The sequence below is a fragment of the Lepidochelys olivacea genome (assembly GCF_965140295.1).
Source record: "Lepidochelys olivacea isolate rLepOli2 genome assembly, chromosome: 7".
Taxonomy (NCBI): domain Eukaryota; kingdom Metazoa; phylum Chordata; order Testudines; family Cheloniidae; genus Lepidochelys; species Lepidochelys olivacea.
This window is the reverse complement of record NC_140417.1, coordinates 124,954,026-124,967,031: the sequence shown is the minus strand read 5'-3', so window position 1 is coordinate 124,967,031 and position 13,006 is coordinate 124,954,026. Positions and strand designations below refer to the sequence as shown.

Below are 13,006 nucleotides of genomic sequence, written 5' to 3'. Positions count from 1 at the left end.
TGTGAACTCCAAGTGGGAGGAAATGCCTCAGCCTGCCCTAAAAGCTTATCAAGGAGCTCCACGTTTCAATGGCTAGCTCCTGGCTACTTTACCCAGCACCGGTCATTCATATAGAGAGGTACTCTTACACACAGACACTTAGAAACCAACCACAACTGGAGGGACCATGTGCTGAAAGGGTCAACAGAGGCCATCAAAACCTTGCAACTCAAGTTCTCAGACTGCCGGGACCTGGAAACTGCCAACGTGCCCAGAGACACACCCAACACCCTGGCCCCCGGCCTAAAGGGAAGGCGACGGACGTGCTCTTGAATGAGGGGAAGTCCAATATGGTGAGACGGGGGAGACCATAATGTCTTCCAACCCTAGGGATGATCACAATGCAGACTACAGCTCCTGAGAACATCTTAGCCCAGATGACTCATGTCACAACCCCAAGCTAAAGGCTCAGCAAAGGGAAGCGGACGAGCAGCACAGGGACATCATGGTGAGCAAAGGGCTGGGCCCAACTAAGCGCCCCTGGTTTGCAGAGCTCCGAGCGGCACAAAGCCAGGACTTTCTACGGTCAGCCTCCGGGAGGCCCTGCCTGCGTTGGGGTGTGCTGCATGCGGATGCCTGCGTTCGGGTGTGCGGATGCGCTGGCATCAAAGGCAGCTGGGTCCAGCCCGTTTTGGACATACTGCACAATCAGTAAATTGGGCTGGGACGTTCAGACTGGGAGGAGCCAGTGACGAGGAGAATGTAACTCAGTGGGGCAGTGACCCATTCTCTGCCTTGGTTTTCATGGCTTGGCCCCATGTGTGGCTGGCTCCTTTAGGTGAGCGTGCCATGCGTCACTGGGGACAGGAAACGGACCTTCCACTACCAGCAATAAAAACAGCTCAGCGCAAACGAGGTCCCGTCCTTTTCTGATTGTTTTAATTCCTCACAGCTGCACCCAGGGGTGGTGACAGAGCTCTCACAACTGACAGTAATTCCAATCGTTCAATCTACCAGGACAAAGAGCTGAAATTTGGGCAGGTCCTGGGCCTTGTTCACCTGCCAAAGGTGCAAAGATACTTGGGGGCCGAAGACAATCTCCATCCCATCAAACATGGGACAGCCAGGGAACAGCAGGAAAAGATTTTGCCTCAGGAGGTTTCCAGGACAAAACACGACAGTTGGGAAAGTTTGGTCCTGTTACCACACGACTGGCAGCTCTTTCCAAAAATTCCTGGTAAATCGGTGCTACCGAAGTGGCTTGGGGGAGGTGTCTGAACAGAGCAATACTATTCTTTACACAGTAAACCTTAGAGTGGTGGGTACAAGTGGGGGGGGGGGGAGAGGTGTACACACAGATACCCCACCCCTGCCGGGGGAGACGCTCCCTACCAGGGACCATCTCCCAGCTAGGAGCAGCTGTTGGAAGCCGTTCAGAGCCCTAGCGGTGCTTTGGGGTCTGATGTAAACATGCAGGACAAATCTCACTTGAATTCAGCAAAGTGCATGTCACCCACACTGCAAACCAAGCCGTTCCCTGTAAGATGCTACGTTACAGATGCAGTGGGGCTGAAGACACTGCATGGTGAATAAATTGAACCCAATTGGAAAGGGAGAACAATAGGAGGGCTAGCCAGAGAAGATGTATTTAAAGAGGAGATGTGACCAAAACTGGCCAGTTGATGTGGTGGAAATGTCCTGGGAGGCTGTTCCAGATGGATGGGGTTGCAGAGAAGTATTGAGTTCATCTGAAGGGAGTTGGAAAGCGAGGGAGGCCAGTGCTAGACTAACAGGAAAGGTCCAGGAGAAGGTCTGGGGCCAGCCGAAGAGGGTGTTTTTTAGTGAACCCCAGGATGGTGATTTTGTGATGGATCCCAACCTAAGGAGAGTCAGGGTGGTGTTTGAAGCTGGGGGTGACGTGTCCTTGTGGCAGCCGCAGCTTTCTGCAGAGGCCAGATGGTGGGGTTTGGGGAAGATGGAAGAGCAGGCCGTTAAGATGAGGAGTCCCAAGGCTGGAGAGCTGAGTGGCCTTACCGCAGATGTGAGAGGAGAGCGCAGAGTTGCAGGCCAGGCCAGGCCAGGCATGGAATGAAGGCAGTAAAACACACTGCTTATCATCATCCATTAACCAACATCGGCTCCAGCTCCTCGTGTCTTCACTCTGGGAATGCTGCAGGAATTTGAAGCTGGTGGCTGCAGAAAGCTCACTGCCAGCCCACCCACGCGCACGGTCAGGCTGCGCAGAGTAGATAGGAGGAGCACATGCACCTAATTAACAACAGCAGACAGGTTCTGTACAGTATCATCTGGGTGCATGTCCGATCTCCAGCCCACAACAGTACATTACAGGCCTGCGCCGAGGGGAGATGAGGAACAGTGTGATGCAAAGATGGCCGGGGGGAAAAAGAGGCTAACACCTGAGGCCTGGCTGCCCACACAGCTCTGCCCCACAGGAAAAAACAGACCCTGCGGTTTCTAATTCGTCCCTGCCTCAGAATTGCCAAAGAAAGCCAGAGCCCAGTGCCCAGGACGACGAGCTCAACTCTGCACTTTGGAAGCTGTGGTGACTACGGGTGTACACGTCAGCTTGCGCCCAGCGACCCAGGAGAGGTGGACAGGGGAGCGTGCACGTTTGTGTGTCTCCCCCCGAGCACTGAGCCGTAGCAGGAGTCCATAGCAATGGGGACTGAGAATGCCCTGTGGGATTTCCATGCCCTAAAAGCCCACACAGCCCATGTGGACAGCGACTCTGCCGGTTAAGAGGACTGTCTGCAGCTCAGGGACCAGCAAGGGGATGCTGCTGTCTCCGCCCAAAGGCTAACTGCTTGGCCATGACTGAAGGGTCCACAGCGTTGGGTGGCCTGTAGTCCTGTCATGGCCACTTCCTCACAGGCCAGGTCCCCCCGTAACCCCTCCCAGCCATCAGCCCCTGGGTGTGCTGGCAGAGAACGCCCAGGGTTTCACTGGCCTTCCCTTCCACAAGAACGTGCATGCGGGAGGTGGGGCTGCTCCAGGCCCCGCTCCGCACACATCTACGAGTTTCAATGCCCAGCTCAGTCCATGGGGCTAGCCCCTACAGCGTCTCCGGCCAGGGCCGAGAGGGACAGCTTAGGTGGTGCGCTGAGTCAGCACAACAGCTCCATTGGCGAGCTGCTGAAGTCCAACTCCGGGCCTTTGAGCTGGGTGAGAGAGGAGAGGGCGAAGGGGCCTCCTGGCTGGGTCAGGGTTCCCTAGGCCCTGAGGAAGAGCTGGGGCCTAGTCGCTCTGCAGACAGGCTGCTCCAGGCACGCAGGCCCACATGGCCAGGCTGCAGAGCCAGAGTGGGAGCTGTGTCTGGGAACGGTGGCGGAGAGCTCTGGCTGCGTTCATGTCGGGGCTGCTTGCTTGTGATGCAGATGTGCTGGGAGTGAGCGTGAGGTTCAGAGGAGAGCGAGCAGGTGCTGGGGGCAAACGCTTGCTGGTAAATAGCTGCGAGCTGTTGTGGGGGGGCAGCAGCTCGCTCTGAGCCGGAGGGTTTACATTCTCAGGCTCACACAGTTAGCACTGAGGGTACCCAAACGACTGAAAGCTTCCAAATGAACCAGCGTGGGGCGGCTGCGGCAAACGGTAACGTCTGCCCCACACCCCTCCCATGAGGGCAGCATCTGTCGGGTTAATGCAGCAAGAAAGCCAGCTGCGGGCCCTGACTGGCACGGGGACGGGAGCTGCCATAGGAGAGGCCCCAGGAAGGTTACATCAATGCTGGAACGGTGCAGCTGGGCCCTTCCGAAGGTGTGGAACAGTCCTGGGCCCCGCCAGCCGCTCAGGGCAACCTTCGAGGCACAGCAGCCTGCCTGGCTCCATGTTTCACCGACTATACGCAGGGCTTTGACCCACCGCATCCCAGTCTCACTCTCAAATAAATAAATAAATAAATAGGGTTTGCTTTGCAGCTGAAAGACCTGAAATTCCTTTTGCAGCCTCTCTCCTGATTTCTACAGACACAAACGTGTGCACACACCCACCCATACACACAGTCCACTAGCCCTCCCCTCCCTTCCCCTACACTGTCCCTACAGGCTAGAGCTAGACACTCCCACATTAAACACAATATGTACAACTCCTGATTAACACACTGCCGATAATCCAGCTCCCACTAAAAGCAAAGGGCGTCTTTCCACTGCCTCCTCTGGGCGTTGGATCGGGCCCCTGCTTTGAGCACTTCATATCTGTCGGGGGACACCAACATTTCCTGTAACACCTTCGGACACAGGTTCTAGGTCTAGGAGCTGCTTGGACCCACGTGACAAACACCCGTACTCCTAGCCTGTGCTGAGCTGTGTGTATCCGACCCCTCTGCCCACGGCAGCAACGCGCCCCGCCCAGTGAGGCATGGCACAGCAGTGTTGCCTTCAGCTGCCCCAGCGGCACTGCTGAGTCCTGTGTACCCCGGCAGGGCTTAGTGCTCTGAGTTCTGGGCTGCCTTCTTTTAAACCTCTCAGCACTGAACACACACACACACACACACACACGAAGGGGAGGTGAAAGGACACAGGCAGGGGCCTGCAGGGGAGACAGGAAGATTTTCTTTTCTTTATGTAGCTGCCTGGGGCGAGAGTCTCCCCTGTTTCCAGTGACTGTGTCCTAGCTGGACACCACTGGCAGGTGGGCATGGCTGCCCCATCTGCAGGACGGGCACACTGGCCAGTCTCTCACCCCAGTCAGACTCTAATCCAGATATGCCACGAGTAATGTAGCCAGACCCCTGGGCAACGTCAGGCAGTGCCCTCAAAAGTCTGCTGGGCAAATGTTTCCTTCTCCCGTAGAAAGGGACACGAGGTCAAAGGCAGGGCAGACAGCGAGCTGACCTGAACCAGTGACAAGCTGCCGCGGGAACCGTCAGGCCTAGAACCATGCCCTCGAGCCCGCCCATCATGGCCACGGTGCACACACGTGCAGCTAGCCTTGGAGACCTAACAGGCGAGCTGCAGCACTCCGCTGTCCAGAAGCGCTATTTCAGCTCACTCTTGTTCTCCTATTTCTGTCACTCCCCAGCCTGAAGCTGGACATTAAACAAGCCTACAGTTCCTGGCGGGTTGTGACGGCTACACGTGACTAGCAGAAAGCTCTGAAATTCGAACCCCACAGAACCTACCAACTTTTCTTCACATGCTGGCATTCATGAGAAAAATGATAGGGAGGGTAAAGGGTTTATTGGCACGAAGTTGGATAGCGCACGACAACAGAGGTCCTTGCACACGGGCGTGTGCACACACACACACACACACACACACACACACACACACACACACAGTGTTTCTTTATGAAAGCAGTCCAGACTACAGAAAACAAGAAGATTCTAGATCAGAATTAAAAAAAAAAAAAAAGAGCCAGCGTTCCCCTGTAACAGCTGAGGACCAATCCTTCACCGGCAGGCACAGTCCCCCTCTCCTTAAATGCCTTTAGATCTGTTCTGTTGCAATGCCTGACATATTTAATATGCACAGTAAAATTAAAGTCATCGATAACTTCATATTAACCTGTACAGGGCTGGCAGCCACAAAATAACTGTCCAGCATTTTCTTTATTCAGCATGATTTAAAAAATAACAGCTCCTTAAAGGTCAGTGATTTCCAAGCCCACCTGACCCTGGGCTGTGGCTGCAGCACCCCCGTTGCGGGTGCCCGCCCGTCTCAGCACACGGCACTCTCCAGAGCATGGGGAGCGAACTACTGCACTGGAAAAAGAGTGCCGTGGAGTCCCCAACGCTTAGTTTCATCCCCTGTCCTAAATGGATCCAGCAAGAGATTAAAGACAATTAATTATCCACTTTCTGCCTCCAGTAATGAGCTTTGGTATCTGAGGTTCAACGCTAACCGTGAAAATCAATTCCTCCGCAAAGCAGCCCGCTGCACACCCCAAAAGGCATGCTTTTCTCTGCAGGCAGTAAAGCTCTCTGAGGGGAGGGCCTAGTGTAACAAAGATATGCATGTATATTCAGATCTTGCTAGGACAATGGCGGCTGGAAGCTATTCTCCAAAGGTTAGGAGATTTCAGAGCCTTCACAATCAGATTTCAGGTGTTGAACGTAGTGAATGGAAGGAAGTTTGCTTAGAAACTTGTGCAAACAGCCCTTCTTTTGTACAGGCTTGAAGTGGAGCTTTTGAAATAAAATGGCTGGCCTTGAGCTTTTAAACTTAGGCACAGAGTGGGAGCTGACGCCATCATCTTACAGCTGCTTACACAAGGGGGAGGGGGGGGAATTTTCAATATAAAACTCCCCACCCTCACCCCAATTAGCTCCACCGCCAATGTGTGCTGTGGGAATATGATTATTTGCATTTCTAATAGGTTTTACTGTGTATCAGCTGTTACTCTTAGTGTTTCTCCACTGGAAACTATTGCTTGACCTTTAAGCAGTGCATGGTTTGTGTTGATTCGACCCTCAAGGATATGTTTGCAAGCCAGTGCAAGGCAGGGTGTACACACTGCCCGGGCTGTTCTGACAGTGAGGAGAACTATCCGATCCTAGACTCTACAGCACACCACAACACTGGCAGGAACCAAAACAGCTTCATTTTATTTTAAAATGAGATTGAAGTTAATAAAAAAAAAGAATCGGATACTTTAAATCTCAGCATTATTCAAAGACAACATTAAAAATTTTGCCTTAAAATACAGGTGTTCTGTGGGAGTGGGGGAGACAATGTGGGGAGGCTAAAGATTTCCCTTTCACACAGACTGACTAAATAACGAGCGGAAATCTGCCCTGGCTTTTCACAGGAAGGAAAATACCCGATTATGAGTGAAAAGCTACTGTCAGAGAAAGTAGAAATCCACATGGAGAGGTGATATGAAACAAAATGCTGATCGGAGAGGGCGTTTTGCCCAACAGTCAGACACAGTGGGACTGATTCATCCCTGATGTACTGGAGATCCCCAAGGATGAGTTCAGCCCACTGTGCCTGCAAACAGCGGGAGATGCTACAGAACTCGCCAAGCAGTATATTCCAAGCAGTAACCCCTTTGCCACGTCGGTTTTGATCAGACCACACTACCTCAAGGCTTAAGAAGCAGCAGAGTAGAAATAGCTGTCTAACCCTAAAGACCATAAATTATACACAAGTGGCCAACAATTAATATCTTGAAACAGTTACCAACTGTCTAGCCCACCACCTGCTGCTAATGAACAGAGTAATGACCAATTACCCCTTCCCTCTCTGGCTAGAAGAAAAATGCTTTTGGTTTTGCTTCCAAGGTCACTCACAACCAAACAGTCAGGATGTTTAATGCAAAGGGAAGGGTTTGTGTACGCGCCCCTCAAAAGGCTGCTGAAAGCTACTTTATGTGCATGAAGGTGGTTTCCTTTCTGCTACAGTACAAGTGCTTGTGCATCAAGTATAAAATGCAAGCCTCCAAATCACACAGACTAGCTTTTTTATTTATTGGTTTAAAAACGATAAATAAGGCACTGTACTTTTAACTAAAACTGCCTGGTTCCAAGCTTAAAACCCAAGGAACATTCGAATTGCAGGAACTTCCCTCCTCAACAGTGGAGACAGACAGCTCTCCTCTCTGTCTGAGACACACCTTCTGACGCCTAAAATCACGGGTGTAATCCTTTAGCTGTGGATTTTTAAAGGCTTGCTACAGCTTATAAAAGCAGCTTTAGTTAATGCATGATCAAGGGTTACTACTGTACAACAGGTTTACATGGCTGCCATTCTCTTGGTTATTCTGCATCCAGTCGTGTTCGCTTGCTGTGTGCACAGTCAACTTTTGCCCTTAACTTTCTCTTGCCCTGGGACGTGCTGCTCTCTTGAATTTTCTTCATAGACCTTGTCAGAGTTTTCCCACCGCTGGGCTTCTGCTCAGCTGCTTTCTGTGACCTGGTAGAGGGCTCTCCCCTCAGTTTCGGCTTTGCAGATTTTGTGAGCCCTTCCTGGCTGGGCGGGGCTGCAGCTCTTTTGATGGGGTTCTCTTTGACTTTGGGGATGGGGAGCCTGCCTTTGCCAAGCTGCCTTTTTGGGACTCTCTTCTCTTTCGAAGATACCTTTTTCTCGAGCTTATTGCTTCTTTCCATGGCAGCCTGCTTTCTGGTAGCAGGAGTTTTCGGGGGAACCTCGGAATGTTTTACTTTGCTGCCCTTTTTAGCTGGAAGGCGGTCTTTACTGGAGGAGCGAGACAGCTCTGGTACAGTGTTCTTCTCCCGCAGTGTTCTCTTCTTCCTGCCTGACTGAGGGTCAGCTTTGGGCAAGGAGTCCTCCTGGGACCTGCTTTTCCCTTTTCTTCCCTTCACTGCTGCTTCCGCTCGCATGGACTTAGCAGGAAACACATCTGCTTTGACTTGCAAGGCCAGCTTTGGAGACATCAGTGGGTTGATGCAGACACTCTTCCGGCTTTGCTTACTTTCCACTGAAGGATGATCAGCTGCACTGTCTCCCTTTCTCTCATTCTTTGCCAGGCGGTGCTGGGCTCGCAGTTTGCCCCTCAGATTGGAGTATTTCCGCAGGATCCTAGTGCTGGCCTGCGTTGGCAGACTTGGAGGGGGCTGCATGTTTCTGTCTTCACCAGCTTCTTCTGAGCTAGCCTCACAAGGAGGCATCTGGTTGGGACTGGCAGCTTCCCCGGGCTCCGTACTATCAGTGTTCTCCCGAAGCCTGGCCCATAACTTTTGATTCTTCAAGTTATTTTTAGCAGGGGTAGTTGCAGCAAATTTCTTGAGGTGTTTTTTTAAGCGTTCAGCTTGCAGCGAGCTGGGATATAGGCTGGAAGAGCAATACTTCTGCAGGGGGATCTTAATGGGGGGAACGTCTCCTGGGAGACGGGTATTGAGTTTCTTCACAATGACTAGTGACCTGGTTTCAGTTGTCTCCAAGAACCACCGGCAAATGTTGGACAACTTGAAGGCTTTCATAAACAGCATCTGGACAGGGGAAAGCTTTTGAACTTCAAGAGCCGCTCTACATTTCCGGGTTCTTTTCTTGCTTTTCCAAATCTCTTTCAGCTTGTCAGCTTTGTTCTTTGCTTTGGGGGCTGGCTGTGCTTCTTTTTCCAGCTGAATCCATCCTTTCTGAACTTTCACATACTGGGCATTAAAGTCAGCAATAAGTTCCTGATTCTCTTCCTCAGCACACCACTCCACAAACTTTGGTTTGTCCTCAGCCACTGTGTCCACCTCCTTCAAATCTATGGGGTCTTTGTTCCCTGAACTGTGTTCTTCCTTCTGGTTTTGATTTGCTTGCAAAACTTCCATTCCTGGAATATTCTTTTTTGCAGTGTCCACAGGGGTAGGGGTGTGTCTCAAGTTGTAAACTGGGTGGGCCAACTTTTTATGCTTCCAAGTCTTTGATGGGAGGTGTTTGCTTCCACTTTTACTACTGGGACCTGTAGGCGAATCAGTCGGATCTTTATACTGTACCCTTCCAGCATCTACAGCATTGTCTGGGTTCTCCACATCACCTGGTTTCTCATCCGATTGCTCTGCATCCTGTACACCTGTTCCACTTTCCCTAGGAAGGAGAACACTTCTCTTATCAGAATTAGCCTCTACACAGATCTCAAGCATCTCCCCTGACTTACTATGGCTGGCGTTAGCAGGGGGGGCATCTTTCGATGACCCTTCTCTCTCTGCTGCACCATCTTTTGCCAACATGCTTTTGTAAGTTTGCCTAGTAGTAATGCCATTTTCGTCTTCTCCCTGCTGCATGGGCTCTCTCTCCAGGACACTCCCAGTGCCTGGGCCCTGGATGTTCTTCAGCAGTGTTTTGTGGAAGCAATCCTTTGGGAAGCACACGGATGCTGCTCCATCAAGGTGCACCTCCCTCTTAAAACGCTTTGCACCGGGACTTTTAGAAAGCTTAATCTGAAGACAAGGAAGCTGCAGAGAGGTGGAAGAACCAGACTTTTCAGCTCTGCCTTCTGTGGGTGGCTGGAATTGCTGGCTGCGGAGACGCCGGTCTGATGCTACGTGCACTCTCCTGCCTTTCTTTTGCTTCTTCTCTGGGTTTTCTTTGGACAAGACGGCCCCCTTGCCATCCGTTTCTGAAGTGTCAGGTCCTGGTGGCATTTCGCCATTGCCGTTCTCTCTCTCACACAGCCTGTTGCTATCTGGTGCAGTCTCACCTGCCAAGATTCCACTGAGCTCTGCAATAGTTGGCATGGTTTCCCCTGGCTCAGGTGGGCCTTCCTGCATCTCCCTGACGTCAGCTTCTGGGTCAGCAGGAATGCTTTTGGTCACATCAGCAGGCTGCAAGCTAGCAGGGGGCTCGGCCTCCAAACTAGCAGGGGGCTCAGCCTCCAAACTAGCAGGGGGCTCAGCCTCCAAACTAGCAGGGGGCTGCATGGGAGGATCCAGGTCCATGCTGGCAGGGGGCGTGGCAGGAAGCTCCAGGTCTGTACTAGTTGGGGGCTCTCCAGGAAGTGCCCCAGCCAGCTCCAGGTCTAGTCCAGCAGGAGGCTCAGGGTCCATGCTGGAAGGAGGCTCTGCATGGTGCACCAAGTCTGCACCGGTAGGAAGCACTAGGTCCACGGTGGTAGGAAGCTGCAAAGGAGGAGTGGGGTCCAGGCTGGCAGGAGGCGCCGGAATAGCTTGTATTTCTGAGCATGGAGAAGCTTCCTCCCTACTAGCAGCTTCTGGCGGAGAAAGAGATGTCAAATCTGCAGCCTCCCTGCTGCTGTCTTCTGTGGGCCCACAGCCCCTGGAGAGGTCAGCACCGCTGTTAGCTTGCTGGAGAACATTAGCCTCCACGTCTTCCAGCGTCTGGCACATCCTCTCCTCACTTCCTTCAGCAGCAGAGGGGCCCACGGCTAGAGCAGTGTCAGGGCAGGAGGGAGCAGACAGAGCCAGCAGTGGCTCAGTGTAAGCAGCTTCTCTTGACTTCAGTGAGCCGCCCTCGCTGGGCTCCTTTTCTGCTCTCTCGTTAGCTTCTCTGCTGGGGGGAGCCCCTTTGGACAGGAGCCCGAGGGAAGCTCTTTTGTCAGCCTCTTGGGCTGCCGCTGAAGGCTCACCTCCAGAGAGTGCCGGGCTCTGCTTAGAGCCCACTAATGCTTCCGTCCTCAGGGCCGGACCATTTCCTCTCTCTTCCACTCGGGAGCTTCTCACCAGCGTGCGGACAGTTGGCAGCTCGCAGCACTCACCATTGAAATAATACCCGCGGGTGCTCTTCCGAGCTGTCCTCCGGGACGACACTGACCGCTGGCTCTCCAGGTGGCATTCAGTTATTGGCTGGCTGATGTAGACAACGTCACATTGGTTGTCATAGTCATTTATTCTCAGTCCCGACGCCCTTTTGTTCTTCCTAGCTGTTTTGACGGACGAGGACCCTGTTTTAGCTCTTGAGCGCCCACTGGAGGCTTTGTGTATCACTGGTACAGGGGCCATCCACCCGTCTTTGGAACGCTCACATGGATTCTTGTCGCCAGGATGTGTGTGGAAGCCCCCCTTAGTCTTTCCCAGGGTATGGAGATGGTTTTCTTGCTTTGGTCTTGCATCTTCTTCGTTTGTTTCTAAATCCTGGTGCAAAGATGCTTTGGAGCTGCACTGTAAAGCGTTCTCTTTGTCAGCTCTTCTAGGAGAGTTCACTGGAAACCCTGAATCCCAACCCTCTTCTGGTAAAGCTTTGAAAGAGTTCTTCTGAGATCCCAGGCAGCTCTCTGAGCTGTCCTCACTGCCATTCACATGTGCCACTTTTACAGCAATGTAGCTGTCTGCTAAGCTCTTGCCTTGGATCTGGTCTTTGTCATCCTCACACTTTCTGACACCAGCCTCTTGCTCCTGTCCAGTGGTTTGTCCTTCCGGGCTCCTGGTGCCAGGATGGAAGTGCAGTGAGGAAGAGTTCGAAGTGGTGAGGTATCCTTGGGTGGAACTATCCTTTGGACTAACAGAACTAGTTCTAGTAGCGGAGAGTTCAGAGAAGTCTCTTTTGAAAGCAGTACTGAAATTCTCCGTTCTGTCCATGGATTTCACCTCTGTGTGCTGCTCCAAGGGTTGCCCTGCGGCACGCAGAGGGCTATGAAGACCCACTGGGTCTCTGTCCGAGTCTGAGGAAGTAAGAGGCTTCAGTTCAGAACAGGGAGCAGACTTCTTCCAATTTTCAGTGCTTTGCTGGCTACAACCAGAGCTGCATGTAGCTGCATCCATGTTTTCGGATTCATGTAACGGCCGGCCCTCGCAGTCTGGCTGTACTTCCGTGTATATGTCGTTTAGCACACGAATGAATTGCTTCTGGTGATGTGTACACAGTCGGACCATAAACTTTTCCAGGGGAGACTTCGGCTGATTGTTAGGGTCTATTGCTATTGTCTCCGCTGTATCCTCACTAGAGAGACAAAGAGAGAAACAGTCAGCAAAGCAGAGGACAGAGAATTTGTGTTGTAAAACCTACAGAAACCCTTCTCCTCCCCCTTAGCAGTATATTTTCTCACATGGCAACTGGCCTTAGCGCCCTTGATACTTAGCCAGGGATGCACATAAAGCAATCCACCCAGGAAGGCAAAGCTTTATCTGTTTGCCAGAGAAAGGGGCCTATTACTATATGTTTGGCAGCTCACTCTGACCACTCATGGAGATTGACACTTATCTTCCATGCACGTTCAGATCCAGACTTGCATTTCACTTTGGTCTGTCAGCTGGGACATACCCCCAACCCCACTCCCACAATTGGAAAGGGAAGATTTCAAGTTCTGGCCATTCTGCAGGATGACGCCTGAACGAGGCCATGAACAAACCGACAAACACCAGCCTCCGAGACACCCTGCCCCACGGGCGAGTTCTCCACTGCAGCTCATTGCCATTGACAACCACCTTTGGTTTACTCCCATTGCATACACTTGCTGTGCCATTTACAGGGCTGCTGTCCAAGCCCAGCCCAAGAACCATGGACTTCTGGGGTCCTACGGCTAGATGATCATCGTCTTACACACTCCTCTTGTCTCTAGCCATCTCTAAGATGGGGGTGACCATACTTACCTGCTGCATAGAGGCAACTCGTTAGGATTAACTAGGGGTGAGGTTAAGGGCTTATTAATGTTTGTCCTAGTCTTTGAC

General features: G+C 52.1%; 1 protein-coding gene across 5 annotated transcripts in view; it reads right to left on the bottom strand.

The window, feature by feature from the left end:
• Positions 1 to 6,515: 6,515 nt before the first annotated feature.
• LCOR (ligand dependent nuclear receptor corepressor) overlaps positions 6,516 to 13,006 on the bottom strand; it is a 109,168-nt gene continuing 102,677 nt past the window's right edge. For all 5 annotated transcript variants that reach the window (XM_084635299.1, XM_084635298.1, XM_084635297.1 and 2 more), the window contains one exon: positions 6,516 to 12,278. In XM_084635299.1, the coding sequence (XP_084491425.1) occupies positions 7,691 to 12,278 (4,588 nt within the window). In that variant the 3' untranslated portion in view covers positions 6,516 to 7,690. The remainder of the gene's footprint in view (positions 12,279 to 13,006) is intronic.